This window comes from Barbus barbus (assembly GCF_936440315.1).
Source record: "Barbus barbus genome assembly, chromosome: 30".
In the NCBI taxonomy this organism is placed as follows: Eukaryota; Metazoa; Chordata; class Actinopteri; order Cypriniformes; family Cyprinidae; genus Barbus; species Barbus barbus.
In genome coordinates, this window is record NC_136758.1 from 17,634,594 (window position 1) to 17,658,018 (window position 23,425).

The 23,425-nt window shown below is 35.9% G+C and overlaps 1 protein-coding gene across 4 annotated transcripts; it reads right to left on the minus strand.

Annotated features, from left to right (window-relative positions):
• Window positions 1–398: 398 nt before the first annotated feature.
• LOC306849984 (SH3 and cysteine-rich domain-containing protein-like) lies at window positions 399–23,044 on the minus strand. Of its 4 annotated transcripts, none has more exons than XM_079385386.1 (12): window positions 22,691–23,013; window positions 17,977–18,331; window positions 13,143–13,172; window positions 11,160–11,260; window positions 8,483–8,564; window positions 8,232–8,356; window positions 7,048–7,129; window positions 6,353–6,420; window positions 4,823–4,917; window positions 3,752–3,803; window positions 2,085–2,222; window positions 399–2,004 (listed from the first exon to the last, which is right to left on the minus strand). In XM_079385386.1, exons 1-12 carry the CDS (start codon window positions 22,796–22,798, stop codon window positions 1,906–1,908), a joined length of 1,335 nt encoding a protein of 444 aa, XP_079241512.1. In that variant the 5' UTR covers window positions 22,799–23,013; the 3' UTR covers window positions 399–1,905. The 4 variants fall into 4 exon arrangements, with proteins under 4 accessions (XP_079241512.1, XP_079241511.1, XP_079241514.1 ...); XM_079385385.1 differs by having other exon boundaries at window positions 8,250–8,356; window positions 22,691–23,007; XM_079385388.1 differs by lacking the exon at window positions 13,143–13,172 and having other exon boundaries at window positions 8,250–8,356; window positions 22,691–23,044.
• Between the last annotated feature and the right edge of the window lie 381 nt (window positions 23,045–23,425).

Consider the following 23,425-nt stretch of genomic DNA (forward strand, 5'->3'; position numbering starts at 1 on the left):
AAGCATCTTGGAGACGTTGCCACAGTTCTTCTGGATTTAGTCTGTCTCAGTTTGTTCTGTTTCTTCATCTCATTCCAGACAGACTGGATGATGATGAGATCAGATCTCTGTGTGGAGCACTGGCTGTTGTCAGACAAAAATGGATTATTGACTGGATTATTACAATTCATGGCAAAATTAATGTTTGGGAATGCAAACTAATATTTCCTACTGACACACTACAGCAAACGATAGAAATAACTGACTTAAAACCATTTTTAGCTGGTGAAAATACTAGTGTGCTAATCATTTTGGCCACCACTGTACATCTTGAATGGTTTGTGGGTGAGCACATTTTCAGCATTTATTTTTGGTTCAAAAAACAATTCCTTAAATACAAAAAAGCACTGGACAATAAATAGATCAATAAATAAACTTTAATTCTGTACATGAAGTATATACACAGTAATATCATGATGCTGTACAATAAGACAGCTTCATTTAGCTCAAATTAAAATATCAAAAGACCAGACAAGATGAGTTATATTATATACTGTATATAAGACATCTTATAAAGAGACAGAGATTATGTGGACAATACATGATGCCTATTCTTCCATGACTAGACTCAAATAAATAATAATAATAACATTCATTTAAAAAATCTTTGCTGTAATCATTTTCTTCAGTCATACCTGCTGTAATGGTGTAGCAATACATAAATCTGTTTTATTTAGCAAAATGTTTCTTTTTCTAAAATAAAATGTCTTAATAATAAAAGCGAATTAGAACAGTTAACGTAGCATATGTTTGAGCGACATCTGAACACAAGAACATTAAAGACAAAAAATATTGGTTTGCTGAAACTCTTTTTCACACGCTTTTATCACAGCCCAGAGATTGTGTTTGATCAAGGAATGTGTATGTTCTGCTTTGAGTTATAAGTAACATCTGAAAACACTTCGAATCCTGACATAGCTGAGATCTGATCATTCCTGCTATGTTCTCAGAAGCATGAGTGGAAAATAACATTTTGGGAGTGCAAGTTAAGTTAAAGTAATTGTCAAAGTCTGAAGTATTACAAAGAACAAAATACACCTGCACATTTCTTGGAAAGAATGGCTTAAAAAAAACATATTACGTAGCATTAGACATTTATTGGATTTTATGGAAATATATGAAACATTAAATATGTTGTCTTAACAATTAAGATATTTCAAAACAATGTGAGTTTTGATGCTATACTGAATAGTTGATAGTGAAAAGTGCTGTGGTCGACGAACCCCTACACTAACATTCAATAAATGAAATACAGAAAACTCAGATGAGAAGAAAACATGACACTAACATTCTGCAGTTAATGAAACACAAAAACAATGGCCCCAAGAAATATTTGGGCAATTAAGCTAGATGTAAAAATCATTAGATATCAAAATATCAAACCAAATGGCATTTATTTTAACCTAATATAAGTTTAGGTTTTAAATGATAACTATCTTTAAAAAACTAGGAAAACAGGCACTATGTTTGGATTCATCACCTCAACTTAGTAAGAAACAAGTATTGGATTTCATTAAGCAAGTATGATGGGTTGAAAAAGTGGCTTAAAAAAGTAGTGTTAGTTCTGAGAAAAGCTCTGGCAGCATTTGTTTGCAGATGGTTTGTTTTGTTAGTTAATGAGATTAAATATATTCATTTTTAGGTGCAACTTAGATGTCCAAATACTCTTTGGAGTCATTGTACATTCTTCCTTTGTCACTGAGGGCTGTCACACGGGGCTGTTCTGATCCCTCCTGACGAGCCCTCCAGTGTCTGGTCACCCTACAGGTGGATCATTCAAACAGTCACACAGTGCTGGAAAGTCATCGCCCTGGGAAGTCTTTCCTTTTCTTTAAGCGAACCATCTCTTCTCTCTGTTCTTTCACTTCATATATTCTCCAGGACGTCACAGGGCACGAATCCTCTCTTTTTCCCACTGACTACTCTGATGAAGCCATTGTGTTCATCCTCACCGCTGACGCAAATCTGAAAGCATGTCGATACTGCAGCATTATTAAGCTGTTTGTGGCGAGAATCCAAGTTTGAAATTATTAGAGGCTACTCACTTGTCCCTCCTTCAGGGTGATCTGCACTTGCTCCTTACATCCAATAAAGGTTCGGCTACATCTGAACACCCTGTCGCCCGCCCTCACCTGATGCGCAAAGGATGCTGGGAAATAACCTATTCTATCTTCAATCACACCCTGGAATTGTTAGCAAAATACACAAGAAAAATCTAAACCCACAGACACTCATCTTAATATTGTCAATAATTTTGACAAATATTGGTCTGTTTCTCACACAAAGCTATCACACAGCGTCAAACTTTGGACTGGAATACAGCACACATGTACTATAAAATATCTAGACTTCATTTATTTTTGATGGTGCTTTTGTGTTCTTTTTAAGCTTGAAAGATTCAGTCCTCATGAAATTGTAATTGCTTAGAGAAGAGCATTGAAAATGCTTTTCACATTTTCTCTTTTTGACTCATCCCTAAGAATTTCTATGTATTCATAGAACCAACCAAATATCAAATTGGCCATGTATTGGTGGTGAACTCCATAATAAATAGTATTATTGCTCTATAAAATTACATAATGTAGATTTATGTATTGCTTATTATGTATTTGTAAATTACTATTTGTGAGCTTTGCAATTTACAGTTTGGAGGAGTCAACGCTGGTTGCTCAAAGTCAGAGCCAGTCTGCAGATTTTCTAACTTCAGACTATAGTCTTGTTCAGACTGTCAGTCCAAATCCGATTTTTGCGAATATCCATTTGCAATCCGATCTTATTTAGCAAGTGTGAACAACAAAGAAAAAATCAAGATCTGTTTCAAGCTACATTCAAATCCTATTCAATTCACTTTTCTGGAAATCTGTTTCAGCCTGACCGCTCAGATCAGATTTAGTGCAGCTTTTTTTTGACAATGTGACTTTCTCTCGGCATGTAAAACGTAAACACATCAGATGTTGTTTTTAGAAAACATGCTGAATGTCCTTGCAGAAACAAGGTTGTGTTGTTGCGAAGTGCAAAGTCAAGAGGAAAATGACAATACACTGCTGGTCTACACACCTCTTTGAGCTGACAGACAGCAGCATGGAATAAAGCCGCACATTCCAGCTTCCTACGTTTCTGCTGCTGCCTCAATATAATCCAGCTGTAAGACAACATCTGTATTACAAACTGAATTGCTATTATTGTTTTTATTAGCATAGCCATACCAACACAACATCATTGCAATAGAAACCAATGCAAGTAGTAAAACGGAAGAGCATCACAGGATACACAAATCATATCTGAACAGTTGCGATACCAAGTGTGGACAGTCAATCAGTTAACTCAGATTACAATGGAATTCACAAAAACAGGATATAGGGACCGACAGTCTAAACAAGGCTAAAAGATTCCATCCAGTCAGGGGATATCAACTACTAACACTTTTTTGTTCAGAACATTCATTTTTGCATGGGTTTGCTGTGTTCTGAACGACTTTAAAGCTTGGTAATGTGTGATCCTCAGTCATTTAGTATATAATGCCCAGTTTTTATCTGTAACCATTTGCAAGTCGGCAAGTGTATAATGCCTAGTATAATCAGTTCAGATTTTAAAAGTCATTTAAAAGTTTCCATCCTTTAGTGATGTAGAATCTCACATTCTCTAAACAATCAAGGTTTAACCATTAAAGTCTTTTTTCATCAAATATTCTGCAAATGTGTCATAATTGTACCTTCCACCAGTCATCATTGGAATCATCTACCAGGATTATTCGATCTCCGGGTCTGTAGGGAGAAAGGAACGCATTAGGACAGACATTAAAACATTACATCACTTTTCAAAAGTAGGAAATTAATTTTGGAATTAATTTATGATCGAAAGCTTTGATGACGCTGTACTGAAATTTTGCCATAGCTTCATTCCATTACATAAGGCCGGAATGAAACTGCACATGCAAAGGGATTCAAAGTCAACAGTGATCTGCAGTCTCAGCTTCTTGCTGAGGTTCTGAGAATCAGACCTGAACCAAAAGAAATGAAATTGCTACTGTGTGAATGATTGTAAAGAGAAATGTGTTTGCAATCAGAAGCAGTCTCAGCAGTGACAATAACACAGCGGTCACACGTAGTACCACGAGTACCACACAAGTTGTACAAACGCTATAAATTTAACCTCTGGGAAAATCATAGGTTTAAATGTTCATGGACTTTTAACTTTATAATGCTATACGCTTATAGCACTGTATCTCTAAGTCCATGTTCAGCCTGCTTTGAAGAACCTAAACAGCCTGTGTGAAACTGTGCACCATTCACTTTCATTCATTTATCATTATTATCTGTTAGTTATAATGAATCACTAAAATAGAAACCCTTTCCTATTGCCATATTCCTAGCAAAAGCAGAAGCAATTGTGACTGCACCTTAATCACAAGGTCAGCATCTAAACTTTTAAAACATTTTGCCATCAATATTGATGTTTATACAAGATCGTGCTTGTCAGTGTAGGTAAGTACACAGTATGTGTTCTGCATATTAAAAAACCCTGAGCTAACCGTTATCACCAGGAGTGCTTTCCCATGACAACTAATTGGGTGGGGAAAGGGAAGTGACCACATGATACAAGTGTGAAGACTCAAATCAGCCGTGCCACTGAATAACTCAGTACTGCTAGTGTGTGTGAATTCATTATAGCTGTAACTAAATAAAATACTAGTATCTGCTGTTGATACCACAACATAAATATAGAAAATTAATAAAACAGCAGCTTGTGTCTGTTTTAAAAGCTAAAAAAATTTTCTTCTCACCTCATTTCTAGGTCTTGGTTGTCTTGGGGGGTAAATTCGAACAAAGCCACATAAGTATTGAGCTGCAGAGGGTCCCTCTTCAGCTCTCTGTTTGACTACAGTTTAAACACACAGGGACACAAACAGGAAGAGACTATTACAAAACACATCACAAATCAACAGAAATTATGCTGAAAATGTGAGCAGGGGAGAGCGGGGCTAGTTCCTCTCTTTACAGTGAATATTTCTCAGTCTGATATAAATACAAGCCTTTATGTAAAAAATAGAATTTAGAAGCCAGGAAGATATAGTTAGAACTGAAGATTGATTCCACAATACAAACATTACTGGGATTTGAATATTGGCTAAGGTGGGGGTGTTACTTAAATTTGGACTTTTTCCACCAGCTCCTGGGAAATTGTGAGTGCAAGCAGGCGCACACACACTCAACTGGCCTAAGAATAGTTCAGATATGATTAAATCCTGACTAAGAATCATAAGTGAATGAAGTGAAGCTAGCTGCCTCATATCAACGTCAGAAAGAATCGACACAACACTATTAAAATTCTGACTAAGCATCATTATAAAAAGCATCATTTTCCTCAGGCCTGAAATATCATGACCTCTCTCTCAAGCACTGGTGCTACACAGCAGAAAAAAAAAAAAAAAAAAAAAAAAAAGTTGTATTTTTAGAAGAAAACAAACAAGGGAGACCAGGACTAGCTGTTAAGACTTCTGTATAAAGCTCAGTAGCTGTAAGGTTTTTCGTTAGTAATATTATGAAAAATTATTCACATTTAAAATAACTGTTTTCTATTTTAATATATTTTAAAATACCCTTTATTCCTTTGAAGGAATAAAAAACTCATTTTTATTATTTAACATTTCTATTTACATTGAAAATAATTATTCTGCTTTGTTGAAACTGTGGCATTTTTTTCAGGATCCTTTATAATTAAAAAGTTTAAAAGAACAACATTTATTAAAAATAGAAATATTTTGTAATAATAATAAAAAATATTACTGCAAATTTAATGTATCTTTTTTTTTACTATATAATTTCTTAAAGGGGTCATATGACACGTTTTCCTCTGTCTTTGGAGTGTTACAAGTTGTTCGTGCATATAGATATAAGATCCATAAAGTCACAAAGATTAAAGTCTCAAACCCAAAGAGACATTCTTTCTAAAAGCTAAGACTTATCCACGTCTTCCTAAATGCCTCATTCAAACATTATACGTCAACATCATTTATCAATGTCATATGACCCCTTTAATTTTATTTGACCATTAGTGCTCCTCATAATAGTTTTACTGTTTAATTCTGCTAAACTAACTAGATATACAGTAGTGTGACAACATGCCACCAAAACAATGTGCGCTCAATTAACTATACCTTTTTTTTCCAAGAGAAAAACAGTGCACAATTCAACAGCTTCTTGGAAGCAAAATTTTTAGGTGCCTACACTGACCCATAGACACAGGACAGTGGCTTAATAAAAATGATGAAGCTAATACAAAGTGTTACAAAGAGAGATGTTGTGATGCTTACAGGTGATTCTTCTGATTTCCTTTCAGCAATATGAAAATGTTCTGTTCCATTCTCCAGGGGCATAAAAACTAAAACACACAACACAAGAAAAATCAATGAGTAAAAACATTTGAACATGACAGAATAAAGCTCGCATGAGGTTAAATGAATGATACAGTTGTAGTGGGTCATTGTTCAGAGTGGTGGACTGATTACCCCAAAATACCACAGTTTCTCCGTCATGCTGGCACCTGTGTGGCACCAGAGAATAAATTTGGGTCTCTCTTCCCAGCGCACACAGCCATGGACACATGAATTCACTGAAGCTGGGGTCAGTCTGTGATGAACCAGAGACCACCCTGACCAAGGGTGATACTATCACAGTCCGTCTAATATGGTGTATTATGTTATATAAAGTGCTAATGAGTTTCAACAGTGTCCGATCAGAAGCTGGCAGTTTGAAGTTAAAAGGAGGACTGTGTGATAGAAGATCAGATTCACATGAGCTGTTTCTTTTGGGTCAGTTTCATAGGTGGGGTTATTTTAGTCATACTTTAACAATAAATAGTGCTCATGAATAAATATTACATTTATTTGATTAGGAAATTGTAAAATTTCATTATTTCATATAATTATTTTATTATGAATCTTTTTAAATTAGTAATTTCTATCCTTATTTAGGACTTTTCTTTACATAACATGAACAGGGATGTTACCGTTGTCACTGGGTTTTCTGGTGAGTTGAGCTCGACTGCTGTGGGACATCTTTTCTTCTGGTACCTGAGCCACGTCACTGGTCTGAACAAATGATTACAACACATGAATTCTCTCACATACACGTCTTAAGAAACGTCTTTGTCTGTTAAACGTGAAAAGATTAATGCTAACTGCTTATTATTCAGAGATTTACATCTATTAAACGCCATACAAACTTATCTTTCTTGTGCAAATTATTTGATTTATTTCATCCTGGCTTCATTCTGTCATGTTGTTTCTCTCTCTCTCTTTCATCTTATTCTCTCCCTTTTTTGGTCATATTTGCTTTAGAGAGGCATTATCTGAAGCTGACCATCACTTCCTTCCAGGGTGTGTGTGTGTGCCTGTGTTTGTTTCAAGCAGTAAAACATTACATCTGGGCCCCTTAGATTCCCTTACAACTGTAGTAACTGCATATTAGATGGTTTAAACATTCACATGCACACACAGATATAATAAATGAGAGTACAAAATTTTTTTAACTTTGTATTAATGTACTACAATTGCAAATAAATGACAAGGACCAAATATGTTGCTATAAATAACATAATGGTGACAACTTTCTTGTTTTATAACAGAAACTTCATCCCTGTGATAATGCCTCTAATAGAAGAACAAAAAACCTCTTGTGTAGAGAGGAAATAATGGACCTGAATTAAGACTTGAGCAAAAAGCAGCTCAAGGAGATTAAATTTAATTGTTTTGAGTGTTTTATTGAATGAATTATAATAATCAGAACCATTTTTACCACAAGCGCTTCACTCTCTGCACAAGCAGCCAAACAGACACATATTTTTAAATCCATTATCAATCTTTTTAAAAGCCTAAACTGAAGCAGATTGCCTGTAGGTAAATGATGGATGCATGTTTACTATGACCAGTCTCTCTCTCTCTCTCTCTCTCTCTCACACACACACACACACACATCTACATCTACACTATTACATCTATTCAAACTGTCACCAGCCCCATCAAATAGAATTGTATGCAACTTCCAAAAAAATATATTATTTGAATATCTGAAAATTCAGTTCACAAAAACATTTGTTTACAGCACAGTTTAAAATGATATTTTAAATAATTAATTTAGAAACACTAATTGGAGTAATGTATCTTTTAAAAGGTATGAAAAATGTGACAGTACCGAACAAGTGTTTCTTACAGAATTTCTCTGTGGTGACTCCGATCCACTGGTACGCTTGGTCTTTTGTGCCAGAGAGGTTCCAAATCTCAGAGTCTCATACACCGGGTCAACTTTACTGCCACAGGCTAGGACAAAAGGCATGTCAAAATACTACAAAATATCAGTGAACAGGATGATCAAGATGGTTATGCTATGGCATATTGTGGAGAAGTAAAAGAATAAAAACAAAAAAAATGCTACATATTGCTCACCAATAGGCATCACCTCCCTAATGCAGCCAAACTGTTCCTGAATCAGCAGAGGGGAGCTAGAGTATCTCCGGAAACCTTTGGGCTGCAATCACACAAATAGGATCAATGGATTTCATTATTTTATTAATTTACTTTTTTTTATACCCAGAATTGATTTTCATGGGCATTTTTAACCTCAATGGGAGCATGTAAAACATAAAACAGATAAAACATTATTTATTTTTGTTAAATAAGGGAATCAAATATTTAAAACACTAGTTATTCTCAATCTGAACAATTTTAGCTGTTCATTATCATGAAATAAAACTAGCATCAAATACAAAACGCAAATGTAAACAAGATATGTTTGTTACTTTCATTGCCACTTTAGGCTTAAACTCTGGTTAATTTATGATCATGTTCAAGGGATAGTTCATCCAAAAATGAAAATAATGGAGGGTCAGAGAGTTCTCAGATTCCATCAAAAATACCTTAATTTGTGTTCCGAAGATGAACGAAGGTCTTACGGGTTTGGAACGACATGAGGGTGAGTAATTAATGACAGAATTTTCATTTTTGGGTGAACTATCCCTTTAAGTGTCTCTCTATGTTTAATCTCAGATACCATTTCAAGACGTTTCTACTGAAAGGAGTGAGAATCACACCTGACACAAGCTTCAGGCAGACTCAATATCACATTAAATTTAATGTGCTTTTTTGGCTATTGCAATTCATACAGATTGTGTCATCATTAGACTGTTTTGCCTTTGTAACACTGTTAATACAGAGATGAAACAGCATTTGAACTAATAGGCAGATTAATTTCAACCTGGCTGTTGCAGTCTCATTTGACGATTTATTTGCATCATCACTCAAAGGGCACTCACCATGCCCTTATTTGTATTTGCTGTGTTGAGTCCAGGCAGGGTGTCTACGCCATCAGCATCACAAATCTGCTTTGAAGACTTCTTCGTTAGGTTGGGGACTAATTTAAGTACCACTCGAACCCAGAGAGAAGCTCTCTAGTGCTACTACGTGACATTTCTCCAAAAGAGGCATGTTCAGTGCTGAAGTAGATGCTAATAAATGCATTTAACAAGAGTGCACCGTGTCTGTGAGTGCCCTAAAATACCAAAGTGACTCAACCGAAAAACTTCCATGTGATTAATTTGCTTAACCAACTAAAAGAACAATAATAGCTACACCATGCGATGTTCACTTGCACATAATGGGAGTTCTAATGGTTGACTAAGAATCAGGACTCAGCTCATGTCATGCTGGTAGTAAAGCACTCTTTTCTGAAAAGCACTCGTAGCTCAAAGGTTCTCACTGATCAGACAAGCCAAGAGTAATAAACAGAGTTCAAATATAGCAACTTGTCCACTTTTGAGCAAAAGTGGAATTAGAGCCGAATCCTGTGGGGAGTTGTTCTCTTTTTAATCCTGACCCCCCACAGCTATATTTTCCATCTGTGAGAGCCCACTACATCATCAGGAGACTTGTTGTATCAATCCACCAAACGGTCTGAAGCACAAGCACAGCATTTTTTCCACTTCCTGTGTTGATGATCTCATACTATAGTACTAGAATCAAAAGTACTGGGTTCTAAGAATACAAAATTCTGGCCAAAGGCCATTCTACCCACAACTCTGTTGTGTTTTTCTTTCAACAATTAATTAAAAGATAATAAGAAATGCATATTAAAATGATTTCTGAAGGATTGTGTGATACTAATAAGTAAAATTGCAAATGTTTAAAAAAGTAAAGTTGTTTTAAACTGTATCAACATTGTTTTTTTGTGCAAAACTCTTTATTAACATTATAAGTAAACCTCAAGGAACATATGAAAATCATAACAAAATTCATGTCATGGCCCCTTTAAAAGATCAATTCCCCACAAAGGGCCTATATAAAAATATCTTTATTTCATTATTAATCCAATCTACTATTTTAACAATACCAACACAGCATTATGACTTCTTTCTACATAAGAATAGGTTTTTGAGAACGCTGAACTTGTTTTCAAGGTCACTCAACCCTGATCTGAGAAACCTGACTCACTCCAGTACTGCACTGAAGCCATGGGAAAAGCAATGGAAATTTTAGCACTCTTTTCCCTTTTCGCCATTTTTCCCTGTGTGTGGGGGGTGGGGGGCATGTGAATTTCCCAGAAGAGTCGTGACTTGTGGGTCCCCTGAGAAAAGCACAGAGGTGTTTACATGATAGATGCATCTTGATATTCTGTATCAACTATCCCATCTTTCTTCTCTCTCACTTTCTCTAGTACACACCGGAGAATCATTAGCATTCATACTCAGGCTGATGAATCGTATCTTCAAATCACCAAAAATAACACTGTGAAGAGTATCATATCTTAACACTCACACATTACAAATCTTCACCTACTGCCAGAGAGGAACACCAGGAAAGTGATACTGCAAATTATAAGTATGGACTTGGTTTCTCCATCAGTGGAGACCGGAGAAGTGTGTTTTCATTGCAACACTATCTGTTATGTCATGTCTTAATAAGCCTCTTCATACGATAAACAAACATTGGCCAGCTTGATCAACAAATGAACATAAACACTAAATAGCTTGTTTAGTTCCACATTCAATTTCCAAGAGTAATCACATATAAAAAATAAAAAAAAGTAAGGGAAAAAACACTCATTCACATAAAGTAAAAAATATCTCACCAATTTCCCCATGCATCTCTGCTGTCCAACTCGATCCAGGCACTTGTTGTGGATGCCCATCTTGCAGGCTTTGCACCGGAGGCCCAGCTTAGCATTGGTGCCTAGCAGTTGAGGTCAAATTCAGTTAATATCAGGTTTAAATGTCTTCTGAGATCAAACTTATGGAACATAAAGGGTATTTGTACAAAACAATTTTATATTACTTCTAAACAACAGAAAGTGATCAATAAATACAGGTCAGAGTTGGGAATTTCCACATGTGCAGTTTTGTTGGGAAATTCTATAATCAAGAACATGAAATGCCATATAATTCTGTCAGAAGTTCTTATTGAAGGGTTAAAATATTAAACACTCTTCAAAATAAATGTTCCAAAAGCGCACTTTTTTCTTAGTGTGAAGAACGTTTAAGTTATCTAATGATTGTTTTCCCACTGAAAAGATCCTTTTACACAATGGAAAGGTTTAATGGATTTTGAAGGTTCTTCATGGAACCAAAGATGCCAATAAAGAACATTTATTTTTAAGAGTGTGGGGGAGCAATTCTGCAAGCGTTCAGGTTGCTGGCCATCATTCTGGCCTACATTAATTTTGCCTAAAAAGAAGATCCCTTATAAGAAGATGCTTAAATTATGGCTTCACAGTCCCGGAAACACTTGCAGAATTCACACTTATTGGTAGTACTGGAAACAGGAAAATGCAGGTGTTAATGCTAAGCTGAACAGAAACAGCTGAAGACAAACGAGAGCAAAGCGTAAAATTTGAGAACAAATGTACAAGAAACCATCCAATAAAACAGCACTCTTATTCTCTAACAATAACCCTACTCTTATATTTGCTCAGTTTCACAATTTGATATCCCCACACCTGCTCAGAACATGCATTCAAAGACATGGTTTTATTGATTTAGACACTTGGAGGAAGCAAGAACTAAGAAAGAAGAACTACAAAAGGAAGCAATACATGTATGCTTAGCCTGATTTCAATATTTGTGCATAACATTTGTGTTCACTTGAAAGCAGAGAACGTAGATCCCCTCCACAGAAGTCACAATGCGCACACTCTAAAGTTCTGTCAATAAATCAAGATGTCAACAAAATGCTAAAATACATTTACCAAGATGTTATAACATCCATTCTCTGCTTCTTCCAGTAACAACACTCTTGTGCCATAAAATAATAATAAAAACATTTTTTAATCCATAGATGCCTCTGACTCCTCCCATTATGATAAATATTAATATTAAAATTACGTTTATTTCTTACAGATAGAGCTGAATGTTTCATTAACCAAAATAAACAGCTTTTCCCATGGCAAATTATGCAACACTTTGATGCATGCTTCTTTGGATGATCTTTGCGTAATGGAGAATTAATCAGGCCTCATTGCTTTCAGAAATGAAAAAACTGCCTCTATGCAGGATAAACAAACAGATTTTGTTGTGGTGAGACAATAAATACTAATTACTGAAATGATAGTGTGTTAAAGTCACCTTTCCAGCTGCGTCCCAAGAGCAAGCAGCACTTTATTGAGATTAAAGCCACCTACTGGTAAAAACCTCTGTATCTTCCACTATATCCAAGCACACAAAATAGATACTTTCATTAACTTTAAACCACCAGAACAAAGTAAACCATCATCTACAGTATATAACAGCATGCATAGCAAAGCTCTGGAAAACAGCACACACAGAATAACAATCTATATTCCTGTGACAGTAACGAGAAACAACAACAACAAAAAAAACAATCCCATCACAGAATAAGGTTATCGATATTGACCGCTCTGGGGAAAAATTCTATTAAGCATCGTTCTGGAAAGCATATGAGGAGCCACTTCATCATATTCATTTCCTGAGAGTGCTGAACAAGTCATTATGAGCGCAGAAGCAGAGGGTGGGTTGGGGTTGGAGGTGGGTGAAGGGAGTTATCTATTTTCATTCGGTTTCTAAAGAGTTCAATTCATTATCAAACAGAACAGACTTACCGAACACCTTGCCTGCTCCCCCTTGGCAAGCTAAAAAAATTACAAGAGAGAATCCCTCTTGCATTACAATTATTTCTTGAAATATAAAAAATAAAATGGTGGTCAAACAAGGCAACACGGCATTAGTTACAGCTCATTCAAGGTTTCCAGATGTTGATTTTTCAAAACATGTATCTCTGAACACTTCTATATAATAGCCTTTAAAGGATTGTTCACCCAAATTCTGTCATGATTTACACACCCAGGTCATTCCTAAGCTTTATGACTTTCTTCTGTGAAGATATTTTGAAAAGTGTGTGGTTTTTTGTCCATTCAATGAAAGTTAATGGGATCTAAATCTGACCTTTCATTATGGACACAAAAAAAAACATATTTTGAGAGATAGTTTATTTTATGTTCTCTCGTGTTTGGCTAAAGCTGAATATCTTCTGCACGTTCTGCAGAAGAAAGAAAGAAAATGAGTACACGATGACAGAATTTACATTTTGGGTGAAATATCCTTTTAACTACACAAGATCAAAGAATAGAAAATAATATATTTCCTCTTTTGGAGCGACTTTAAGATTTAAAAATGATAAATGAAAATTTTGTTTTGAATAATAAAATATGAATGTGAAATGATTAATAGGGTGAAAACATCAGGTCCCGCTGTTGTGAGAATGACTGTGTCACAGGGCTCATTTGCCCCTGTCTGCTACAACAAGCTGCTTCCAGCCATCCATCGATTAATCAAACATCACATGCTCGGTCCAGACTCTCATCACTTCAGCCCCTGAAAAAAATCTTTAATGCATCTTTAATGTGTTTAATGATTGAGTATTTATGTGTTGAGTACTTTGTCTTGGGTTAAGAGGTGATGCAGGGCAGAACAATTATAATGAAAATGACAGTTCAGGCCAAGTTTCGGTAAAATGCCTGAAAGTGTTATTAGAATATTTTATCAAAGTCATTAAATGTTTGGTCTTCATTTTGGACTTGTGTGCCTTAAGGGAAAAAGAGGGAAATGATTTCATCATTCACCAACACTTGCAAAAGCTGCATGATATGTTATGTGGACTTAATTTCAATGTTGTTAATGTCATCAGTTGCCCAATGGGATGAGAATCCACCCACACAGACAGCCAACCTTATTCCCAATATGCTAAGCCTCCTTTTATACTTTGAAATACAGCATGGCTTCTGTGTCTTTAGAAATAGATGCCTCTGCTTTAGCCAAACATGAGAGAACATCAGCATGAAAAACGTGTTGCTCTCCGATCCAGAAAAGGTTTTGTAAATTGCTGCCTGCCATTTTGAAATGAGCTCAATACGAAGTATTAATAATACAGAACACACCTGTTAAATTTTCATTCTGAATGAAATGCACAGTCAGTTCATGGTCAGTAAATATCTTTACAGCTGCACAACTGACCATTAAATCATTTCTTAAATTCCTTTAGTTTTTCCCCACACAGCTAAGTGGGTGTTTAGTGGGAGTTTCTTCAATTTTGGCCTTTTAGAAGAGACACATTTTACACAGACGCTCTACTTAATTTGTACACTAAAATTATTCAACAGCGAAAAGACATGCATCCAAAAAGACTTATTTTTGTAATTTTTGGAAAATACTTTTTTGCTTAACTGGAAATGGTCACCAATAAGAAAATTATTCGGTAAACTGACTTAAAGAAAATGTTTTTTTTTTACAATTTTATAAAATTACAATTGTTGGTTGTAGTGGTTGTGATTTTTATAATTTAATATTTTTTTGTATGTGTATATAAAATATGTATAATTTTCACTAAATAAATACTGAAATGGTTTATGTTTATTTTACTGTTAAATATATATTGATTCCTATTTTACGATGGATTTTCATAGTTTTAAATTAAAAGTCTGGGAGAGTCTCTGAGACTAAAGTTAAACAATAAAATCCCCAAAAAAACAACTAAAGTCTGGGTCATAAAAGTGGCTAAAATAGCAACCAAGTTAATAATTAAATAAGTCAGTAAATAAATCAATAAATAAATACACAAACTTTTAACCACAGGAAAAAAAACTCCTTAACTCTGAACTGGAAACTAAACAACATAGCAACAGGTCATGTATCTGTATCTTTGGCTCAAATAGCCTATTCATCAAACCACTGGCTATCACAAACGAACATGGAAAACAAAGGCACGTGATGCTGAAACCTAGTTAATTCCGGTGTCCTGATATCTGATCCAAATGCAGAGATTTGGGTCAACGGCACGTGGGCTCATATTTAATCAACCTGTAGAGATTTGGGTTGAATACAAGTGAACAGGTATCTGATCTACCTGTGGACATTTGGGTCGCACACAGGTGTCCTGACATCCGATCCATATGCGGAGATTTCGCGGTTTGTTATTTAGTAATGACCCATTAGTCACAGCGGGAAATTGAGACTCGACACACAAGCAGAAGAACTACAGCCTCAACTCGATATTTTTTCCAGACAGCTGGTGAGATCTCATAAAATTCACCTTCCTGCATGGCAGTAATCAGAATGCTGTGGGATAATGAGCCGACAGATCATTCCTCATCTAATGCTGCGTAAGCTCAGGTTTCTCTACATTTAGTACAAAGCTTTGAAATGCATGATTTGGTCTCTTGATGTCCTTTTCACAAGGATGTGCCAGGATGGGTTCTGGAGCCCTGCCCTCATTAGTGTGCTCTTCTGAGGGAGTGTTAGTGAGGTAAAGAGGTGATGAGGCCTGACAGATCCATATGCCAGCCCCAACCAGAAACACACTATTCCTCTCTCACACAAACACACACTGTACATTCAAAACATAAAACACTATTCAGAATATATTACAGAATATTATATTACAGAATAAGGCACTTATGTGCTTTGTAAGTACTAACAAACAGCCAGTATTCTAGTAATATGCATGCAATTAACCAACTAGTTAATAGTGAGAACTGGTCACTAAACTGATGTGTTACCATACAGTGTGTGTGTGTGTGTGTTCATCCTTTTGACTACCCTTTCCAACAATAAAAACACATTTTGGTGAGAGACTTTAAAAAATGTTAAAAATCATTTAAAAACATTTTCACAAAATCAGGAAAGAGTTAAGGACCCCATATGTCCTATTTTTGATGCACTTTTATTTAGTACTGTCAAACGATTAATCGCGATTAATGGCATCCAAAATAAAGGTTTTTGGTTACATAATATATATGTGTGTACTGTGTATTTTAATTATGTATATATAAATACACACACACATGCATGTATATATTTCAGAAAAATATGCTATGTTTATATATTAAATATATTTATTTATAATATAATTTTTAAATATAGACATGTAAATACATGTAAATATTTTCAAAATATATACTGTATATGTGTGTATTTACATATACATAATAAATAAACACACGATCACACATATATTATGCAAACAAAAACTTTATTTTGTATGCGATTAATCACGATTAAATCAGCACTACATGTTGAAACAGGTGTCAAACGATTAATCGCGATGAAATTTTTTTACTATAATTTTATTATAACTCTAAACAGCAGCATTCAAAAGGAGTCATCAATATTTTTATAAGATTTTTTCTTTTTTAAATCAGCAAAGATGCATTAAATTGGTCAAAAGTGACAGTAAAGATGTTTTATACAAAAATATCAAGCAGCACCTCTTTTCAACACTGATAGTAATAACAAAAAAAGTTTCTTCAGCACCCTATCAGCATATTAGAATGATTTCTGAAGGATCGTGTGACACTGAAGACTGGAGTAATGGCTGCTGAAATTCAGCTTTGCCATCACAGGAATAAATTACATTCTATAATATACTAAAATACAAAACAGCATTTTAAATCGTAACAACATTTCACAATATTACTATTTTTAATAGTGATGTAACGATGTACCATGAGCTAGTTGAAAATCGACACAAATATGTAACGATTCAAATTGGTTGAGAGGTTAAATGAATCGCAATACAGTTGGGGTGGGAGTTTATATGAATGTATCTCTGAGAGTTGTTGCCTATAATTTTAAATGGAAAGATCAAAGCCTTGGTTTGCCTACATAAAGAGATTTCTTTTATTTAGGTTATTTATTTGTTTGATTCGGGGTTCGTTTTAAAATTTTAATTTACTTTTATTATGAGACATATTTCAACAATTCACATTTCAAAAGAAGTGTGCAGCATTTTGCCCAAGCAATAATAAAAGGACACCTTTTCACTTAAAAATTGTCTTAAATCCCATTTTGTTAAAAAAATTTGTGGCAAACCGTATCGTAAAATCATTATTGTGACTTGCATCGCATCGCGAGTTGAGTGAATCATTACATCCCTAATTTGTACTGTATTTTTTAACAAATAAACAGCCTTGGTGAGCATAAGAACATTTCTTTCAAAAACATTCAAAAAACTTACCGACCTTAAACCAGTGAACAGTAGAGTTTATGTGCTACAAGTTTTTAGGAGTGCACTCACATATGACCTCAAATCTAGTAGACATTGACTAACAGCCACAATTATTCAATATTTATCTCATGGAGTCTTTAACTCATTACGTCGTGCCACTCTATTATTATTCACCGCTCTCTGAATGCTCAAATCATTGTGTTTTGGCGTTGTCCACAGTAACAAAACATTAGTGTCTGGTGGCCGGACAACAGATGGGTAATAGAATATTTTAGATTATGCCTTCAGTCATCTAATCTATAATCATTATGTTAGAGATCAAAATAGCCTCCCCTGTCTAAACAAGCACAAACACAGCTTTGTTCTTGCGTTTCTTCTGTAATGAGATTGCAAAGCTGTCGTCAGTCACATAAAGATAAAACATGTCTTCTTACCTACAATCATGTGGTTGCAGATGTCACAGAAATGGGGCTTCTTGAAGATGTGCTCTAGAAACGTGTGTGCGTTGGGGTCCGCTGGTCGCGGGGCGCGGGATGGAGAACAGATTGTGATGGGCAGGTTGCCCGGGATGATGGTGGGCAGTGGAGGGGGTGGTGGAGGAAGGGACATCGCAGGGGACGCTGAGACGGACACACCGATGGTGCTCAGATGACCTGTGCTGCTGCTGACATCCGAGAGCAGTTCGGTTTGAAACTTCACATCCTCGATCGGCCGTTGGAAAAAATTATCTGCACTTTTGCTGCGAAGACTCTTGGTCTTGAAGGATAGTGATCGCTTTAGCTTCTGCAGCTGAAACAAACATAAAACAGAGTACAATATGCATCTATTAGCATCTGATTTAGACAAATGCACAACCTCATATGACTTAAACAGCCCCCGGAGCATTAAACTCAGTGAGTGGGTGATTTTTGATGCTTGGCAGGTGTCAAATGAGGGCATTCTCACTGAAACAGCCTCCAGATGATTACACGGTCTCTCCAGCCATCACATGTTAACCTAACTCAGCAAGGCTAAAATTACAGATTATTTATGTTCATGTAAATCACTGAGCATCAAAAGGCTTAATGAAAGAGAAAAGAGGAAATGAAGAGAAAGATGGGCTGTCATGTCTCTTGGTACGTAACCTCTTTGTGCGGTGCACATTACCCATGATATCAGTCATACACTGACAGCCCTCTAAATTAGCTGACAACACCCACCAGGATCATCTTTGCCTACTAAAAATGTCCTCTAGTCTAGGCCACAGTAACCTGCACTACTTCCCCAAGTACTGTGTGTGCAAAGAAATGCTATTCAAATCAGAATAAAAATTAAAAGACTAAACACTCAAGGTTAGACAAGGGTAGTCACAACTCAACAAACCACATATTTAGGATTGGGGAGAGCCAAAATAACAGTTTAACAATCCTCCAGTGTAGGTAGACGACCAGACAGACAGACCAGACAGACAGACAGACAGACAGACAGACCAGACAGACAGACCAGACAGACAGACAGACAGACAGACCAGACAGACAGACAGACAGACAGACCAGACAGACCAGACCAGACAGACAGACAGACAGACAGGTAGGTAATGCAAATTATTATATAATTGGTTTATAATTTATAATAATGCATTCAAGTAAACTTCAGAAAACCATCTGTTTGCAAGTTTGCAAAGCATAAAAACAAGTGACGGTTCTATTAGCTGGCCTAAAACTCTTACATAGCCCTAGGCCATCCTTATGGTGGGGGCCCTATGTGTGTAAGGTTTTTATATGTATGTGTGTGTGTGTGATATTTTGCCCATTTGGACATGTATCCACCAATCAGAGTAGAGTATCAGTGCAGTGTGTTTAGTGAGCTGCATGCCTGTGTATGATGATGACCTATTGATCTCTGATGGCCAACAGAGAGTGATTGATCGATTAGCCCCTCCCTCACCGCTTCTGTCCATCAGTGCTCATAGGTCACTGTCAACTTACAGGCAAAGTCACTTGCAAGCAGCTCTTCTGCCTGAAATCCCTGTGAATAACATCAAATGAGTTATTAAAGTGCAAATGCTGTTTGTTAAAAATTGGTTTTAAGTACTTACTGACATTTACAAGGCACTTGCTTTGTGGCAGAACTAACTGTATAAACAACAGGCTATCAAAAAAACATTGCCTTATTTCAAGTCTCACTATGCCTGACAGTTACAATAAAATTAATCAAATATGAACACACACACACACAAAATCAATGCCTGAGACTACTGCTTGAAAATGCACATGTCTGGGTTTTTATTTTGAGATTTTGAGGCTAGGTTCCTATCATATTAGAAATGAAGCAATATAACTGTCAACAGATGTTCCCTTTTGCACCGATTAAAATGGTTAATGAGAGAAATCTGACCTAAATATGGTCATTGTAAAAGACCAACTAGATCATTTAAAGAAATTTCACATAGGATATGAAGGTTTAAATTAGAAATGTGCTGAAAGTACCTCTTCCAAAAATAATGGCCAGTTCTGCCAGAAAATCACGAATCTTATACATCTATTAGAAATAAATTCTGCTGCTGTCAGCACCAAATGTGTGTCCTGCTCTACCCTGAAGGACGACTCTGAGATATGGAGCTGATTAAGGTGGAAGTCAGGTATTTTTCAGCACAAGATTGCTGTCTTTAGAGAAGGAGGGACATGTTTTATTAGGCCCGTTTTACTCGTAACACATTTTTATCTTATCAAACACAAATGAATACAAAGCAATCAGACACATAATGGAGACCAGAAACACTGACAGATTAAAAATTCACTTTGGGTTTTAGACATAAAAGGTGTTCCTGGATCAGTTCAAGGTGCCATGTGCTCATGAATATGTTAATTGGGACAGATGTAGCCCGATCTTGGTTTAGCAAACTAGCTCTAAGATGGTTGATAGAGTAGCAAATAAAATCCCTGATAATGATGAAATTCTCTGATTATTGGGCCCAAGTTCGTCTCTAGAAGTAACATCTTCATTATTTCTCTAGAAATAGGTTCAAACAAGAGATGTAAAACCCTGCAGGATAGCTTCACTTCTTACTAAGAGGCTAGTGCGTCTTTGAAATGCAACCAGGAGATTAAGTTATGAATATTTTTTTATTTTGCATTAACAACTAACGAATCATATTCTTTTTTAGCAGTCTATTGCATCCTTATTTAGCATTTTCTCAAGTGAATTCTGCAATGGACAACCAAAAGAACTGACATGAAGACTAGCCTTTGGTCATAAATCAAATATAATGTGGCTTCAGATACTTTCCATTTCAAAAGGAATTTCCCGTTGTCAAACAATGCACAATTTTCCTAACTTATGATCTGATTAAAAACATTTCCACAGGGCTTCAGTAAATAACATCAAATTGTAAGTGATCCCACTGCTCAAAGTAACAGCTCTCAATTACACACAAATCCCTCAAAACTCATCCGATGAGTGAAGGCAATATTTAACCCCATAACGCCATGGATAATGTACAAATTTAAAACTTTCACACTCAGTGCACACAGTTTGACTGAAACAGCATTTATGGGAAGGAGTGGAATGACACAAAGTAAATTTAAATAATGAATCAGTTTCTGAATAACTACATAAATAAATAAATCACTACTTACTGTCTTGCAGAACTTAATCTCTACTGATTTAAAGACAATAAATATACAAAATTCCCAACTGGCATAGAGCTCTAAAAGCACAGTGACCCGTCCAACATTTGAGAGCTGAATGTAGAACTCTGGGCAACAGATGACCCAGAAAAACAGACGAGCTCAAACTCAGCACCGATGTGACAAAACACCACCTGCTATAACCTCACACATCAGATCTTAAACCACACACTACAAATCACATATCAGAGTTGAACTGAACCTAAACAATTTTTAAATTACAGCAGTATCACAAATGTGACCCTGCCTGGACCACAAAACCAGTCATAAGGGTAAATTTTTGTTAAACTGATATTTATACATCATCTGAAAGCTGAATAAATAAGCTTTCCATTGATGTATGGTTTGTTTCAATATGACAATATCTGGCCGAGATACAAGTATTTAAAAAATCTGGAATCTGAGGGTGCAAAAAAAATTTAAATACTGAGAAAATCGCCTTTAAAGTTGTCCAAATGAAGTTCTTAGCAATGTATATTATTAATCAAAAATTAAGTTTTAATATATTTAAAGTAGGAAATTTACAAAATATGTCCAAGGAACATGATCTTTACTTAATATCCTAATGATTTTTGGCATAAAAGAAAAAACGATAATTTTGACCCATACCATGTTGTTGGCTACTGCTACAGATATACCCCAGCGACTTAAGACTGCTTTTGTGGTCCAGATTTCCTTTTGCAAAGCTGACTTCAACTAGGCCTCCTATGAGCCCTATTACAAATAAACAACTTAATATAAATGATAATAGTGCTCCTGTAGGTTTTTTTTTCTTCTGAATTTGTATTATTTTGGAGATGTGCACGTGTTATTGGTAGACATAAAGCAACAGATGCATAATGATTCAATTAGATCAAAGATCATTTGAATCAAATATTTCATTCTACTTTCACAGGACAGGTGAATACCTGACTGAAAACCGGACAGTATGAGAGACAGAGGAGTGTTGTTGTAATAACCGACACAGTGAGCTGTAAAAACCATGTATTAGCCATAACCATTAACTATTTAGAAATAATATACAGTATAATATACAATAATTACAGTCTGATTTTAATGTTACTTATTTGTTCACCATTTTGAAATAAAATGCTTTAAATAAAGCAAGGTTGAGCAAGGTGATGGTGTGGCATAGCAATTATTTGAACAAGTAAATCTGTTTAGCCTGCCATAATAAATGTAGGCTACTAAACTAAATGTTAAACGTCCATGTAACGTTACTGTTGGTAGCCTACACCTCTCAAGATTTGTAACAACGACACTCTTTGTATTTGACGATCACACTTTACGCTTTACACGACTACTTCAATTTGCAGCAGACGAGCACATTAACATAATATCAAAGTTTAAGACATACAGTGGCAAAATCAGACGCTATAAACATGTCACAACACTCCGCGGTCTCTGTAACAGTTAAAGTGGGAAAAGACGCGTAAACTGCGCACTACATAAATCTCTGTGACTGATGTGAGTTTCAAACCTTTGACTCCTGCTGGTTGATGGATGTGGGTGACTGGGGCTCACGGTGCTCCCGTTCGTTCTCCTTGCCCATCGTGTCCTCCTGGATCATGTTCGCTGGCGGAATCATGTTGATAACAGTTGAGCAGCACCAGTCTGTCGGGTATGTCTGGGCACTAGCCGCGCTCTACATGTTGAGTTGAGCTGGAAGTTCTAAACTGCCGATGCGCTGCGAATAAATGGTGTACTATACCGCACTCGTCTATCGACTTTCCATCAGTCCATATATTGCATAGTGGAGACGCAGTCCGCTCGTGAGGAACTCACTTCATTAGAATCAGGATCGTCCAGCAGACTGACTGCATTTGACCGTCAGGCTGTGGATCAGCCAATCAGAAACCGCTATAGGAGGAGTTCAGATCTGATTCATTTCCATCCTTTTTTTAAATGCATCCAATTCAGATTTTTAGTGAGCAGGCGGGCTGTTATCACCTCTGTTCTTATCTTCATATATTAATTTGTGGATTTAAAAATAATAGTGTTAATGGTTAGTGCTATTGTTTTTGTTCTATTTCTGGATTGCATCTAGAATGCAATTTATAGAGGGTTTGGAGAGGATCTGCGTTTGAAGAAGTTATTCTAAACAAAATGTTGGGGGTGAAAAAAGACAGGCTATTCTTTTTACATATGTACAGTCAGGGGTGTTTCAAACATTTCTGTACATGCTAAAATTAATATGCGTCCAGTTTATGCACAA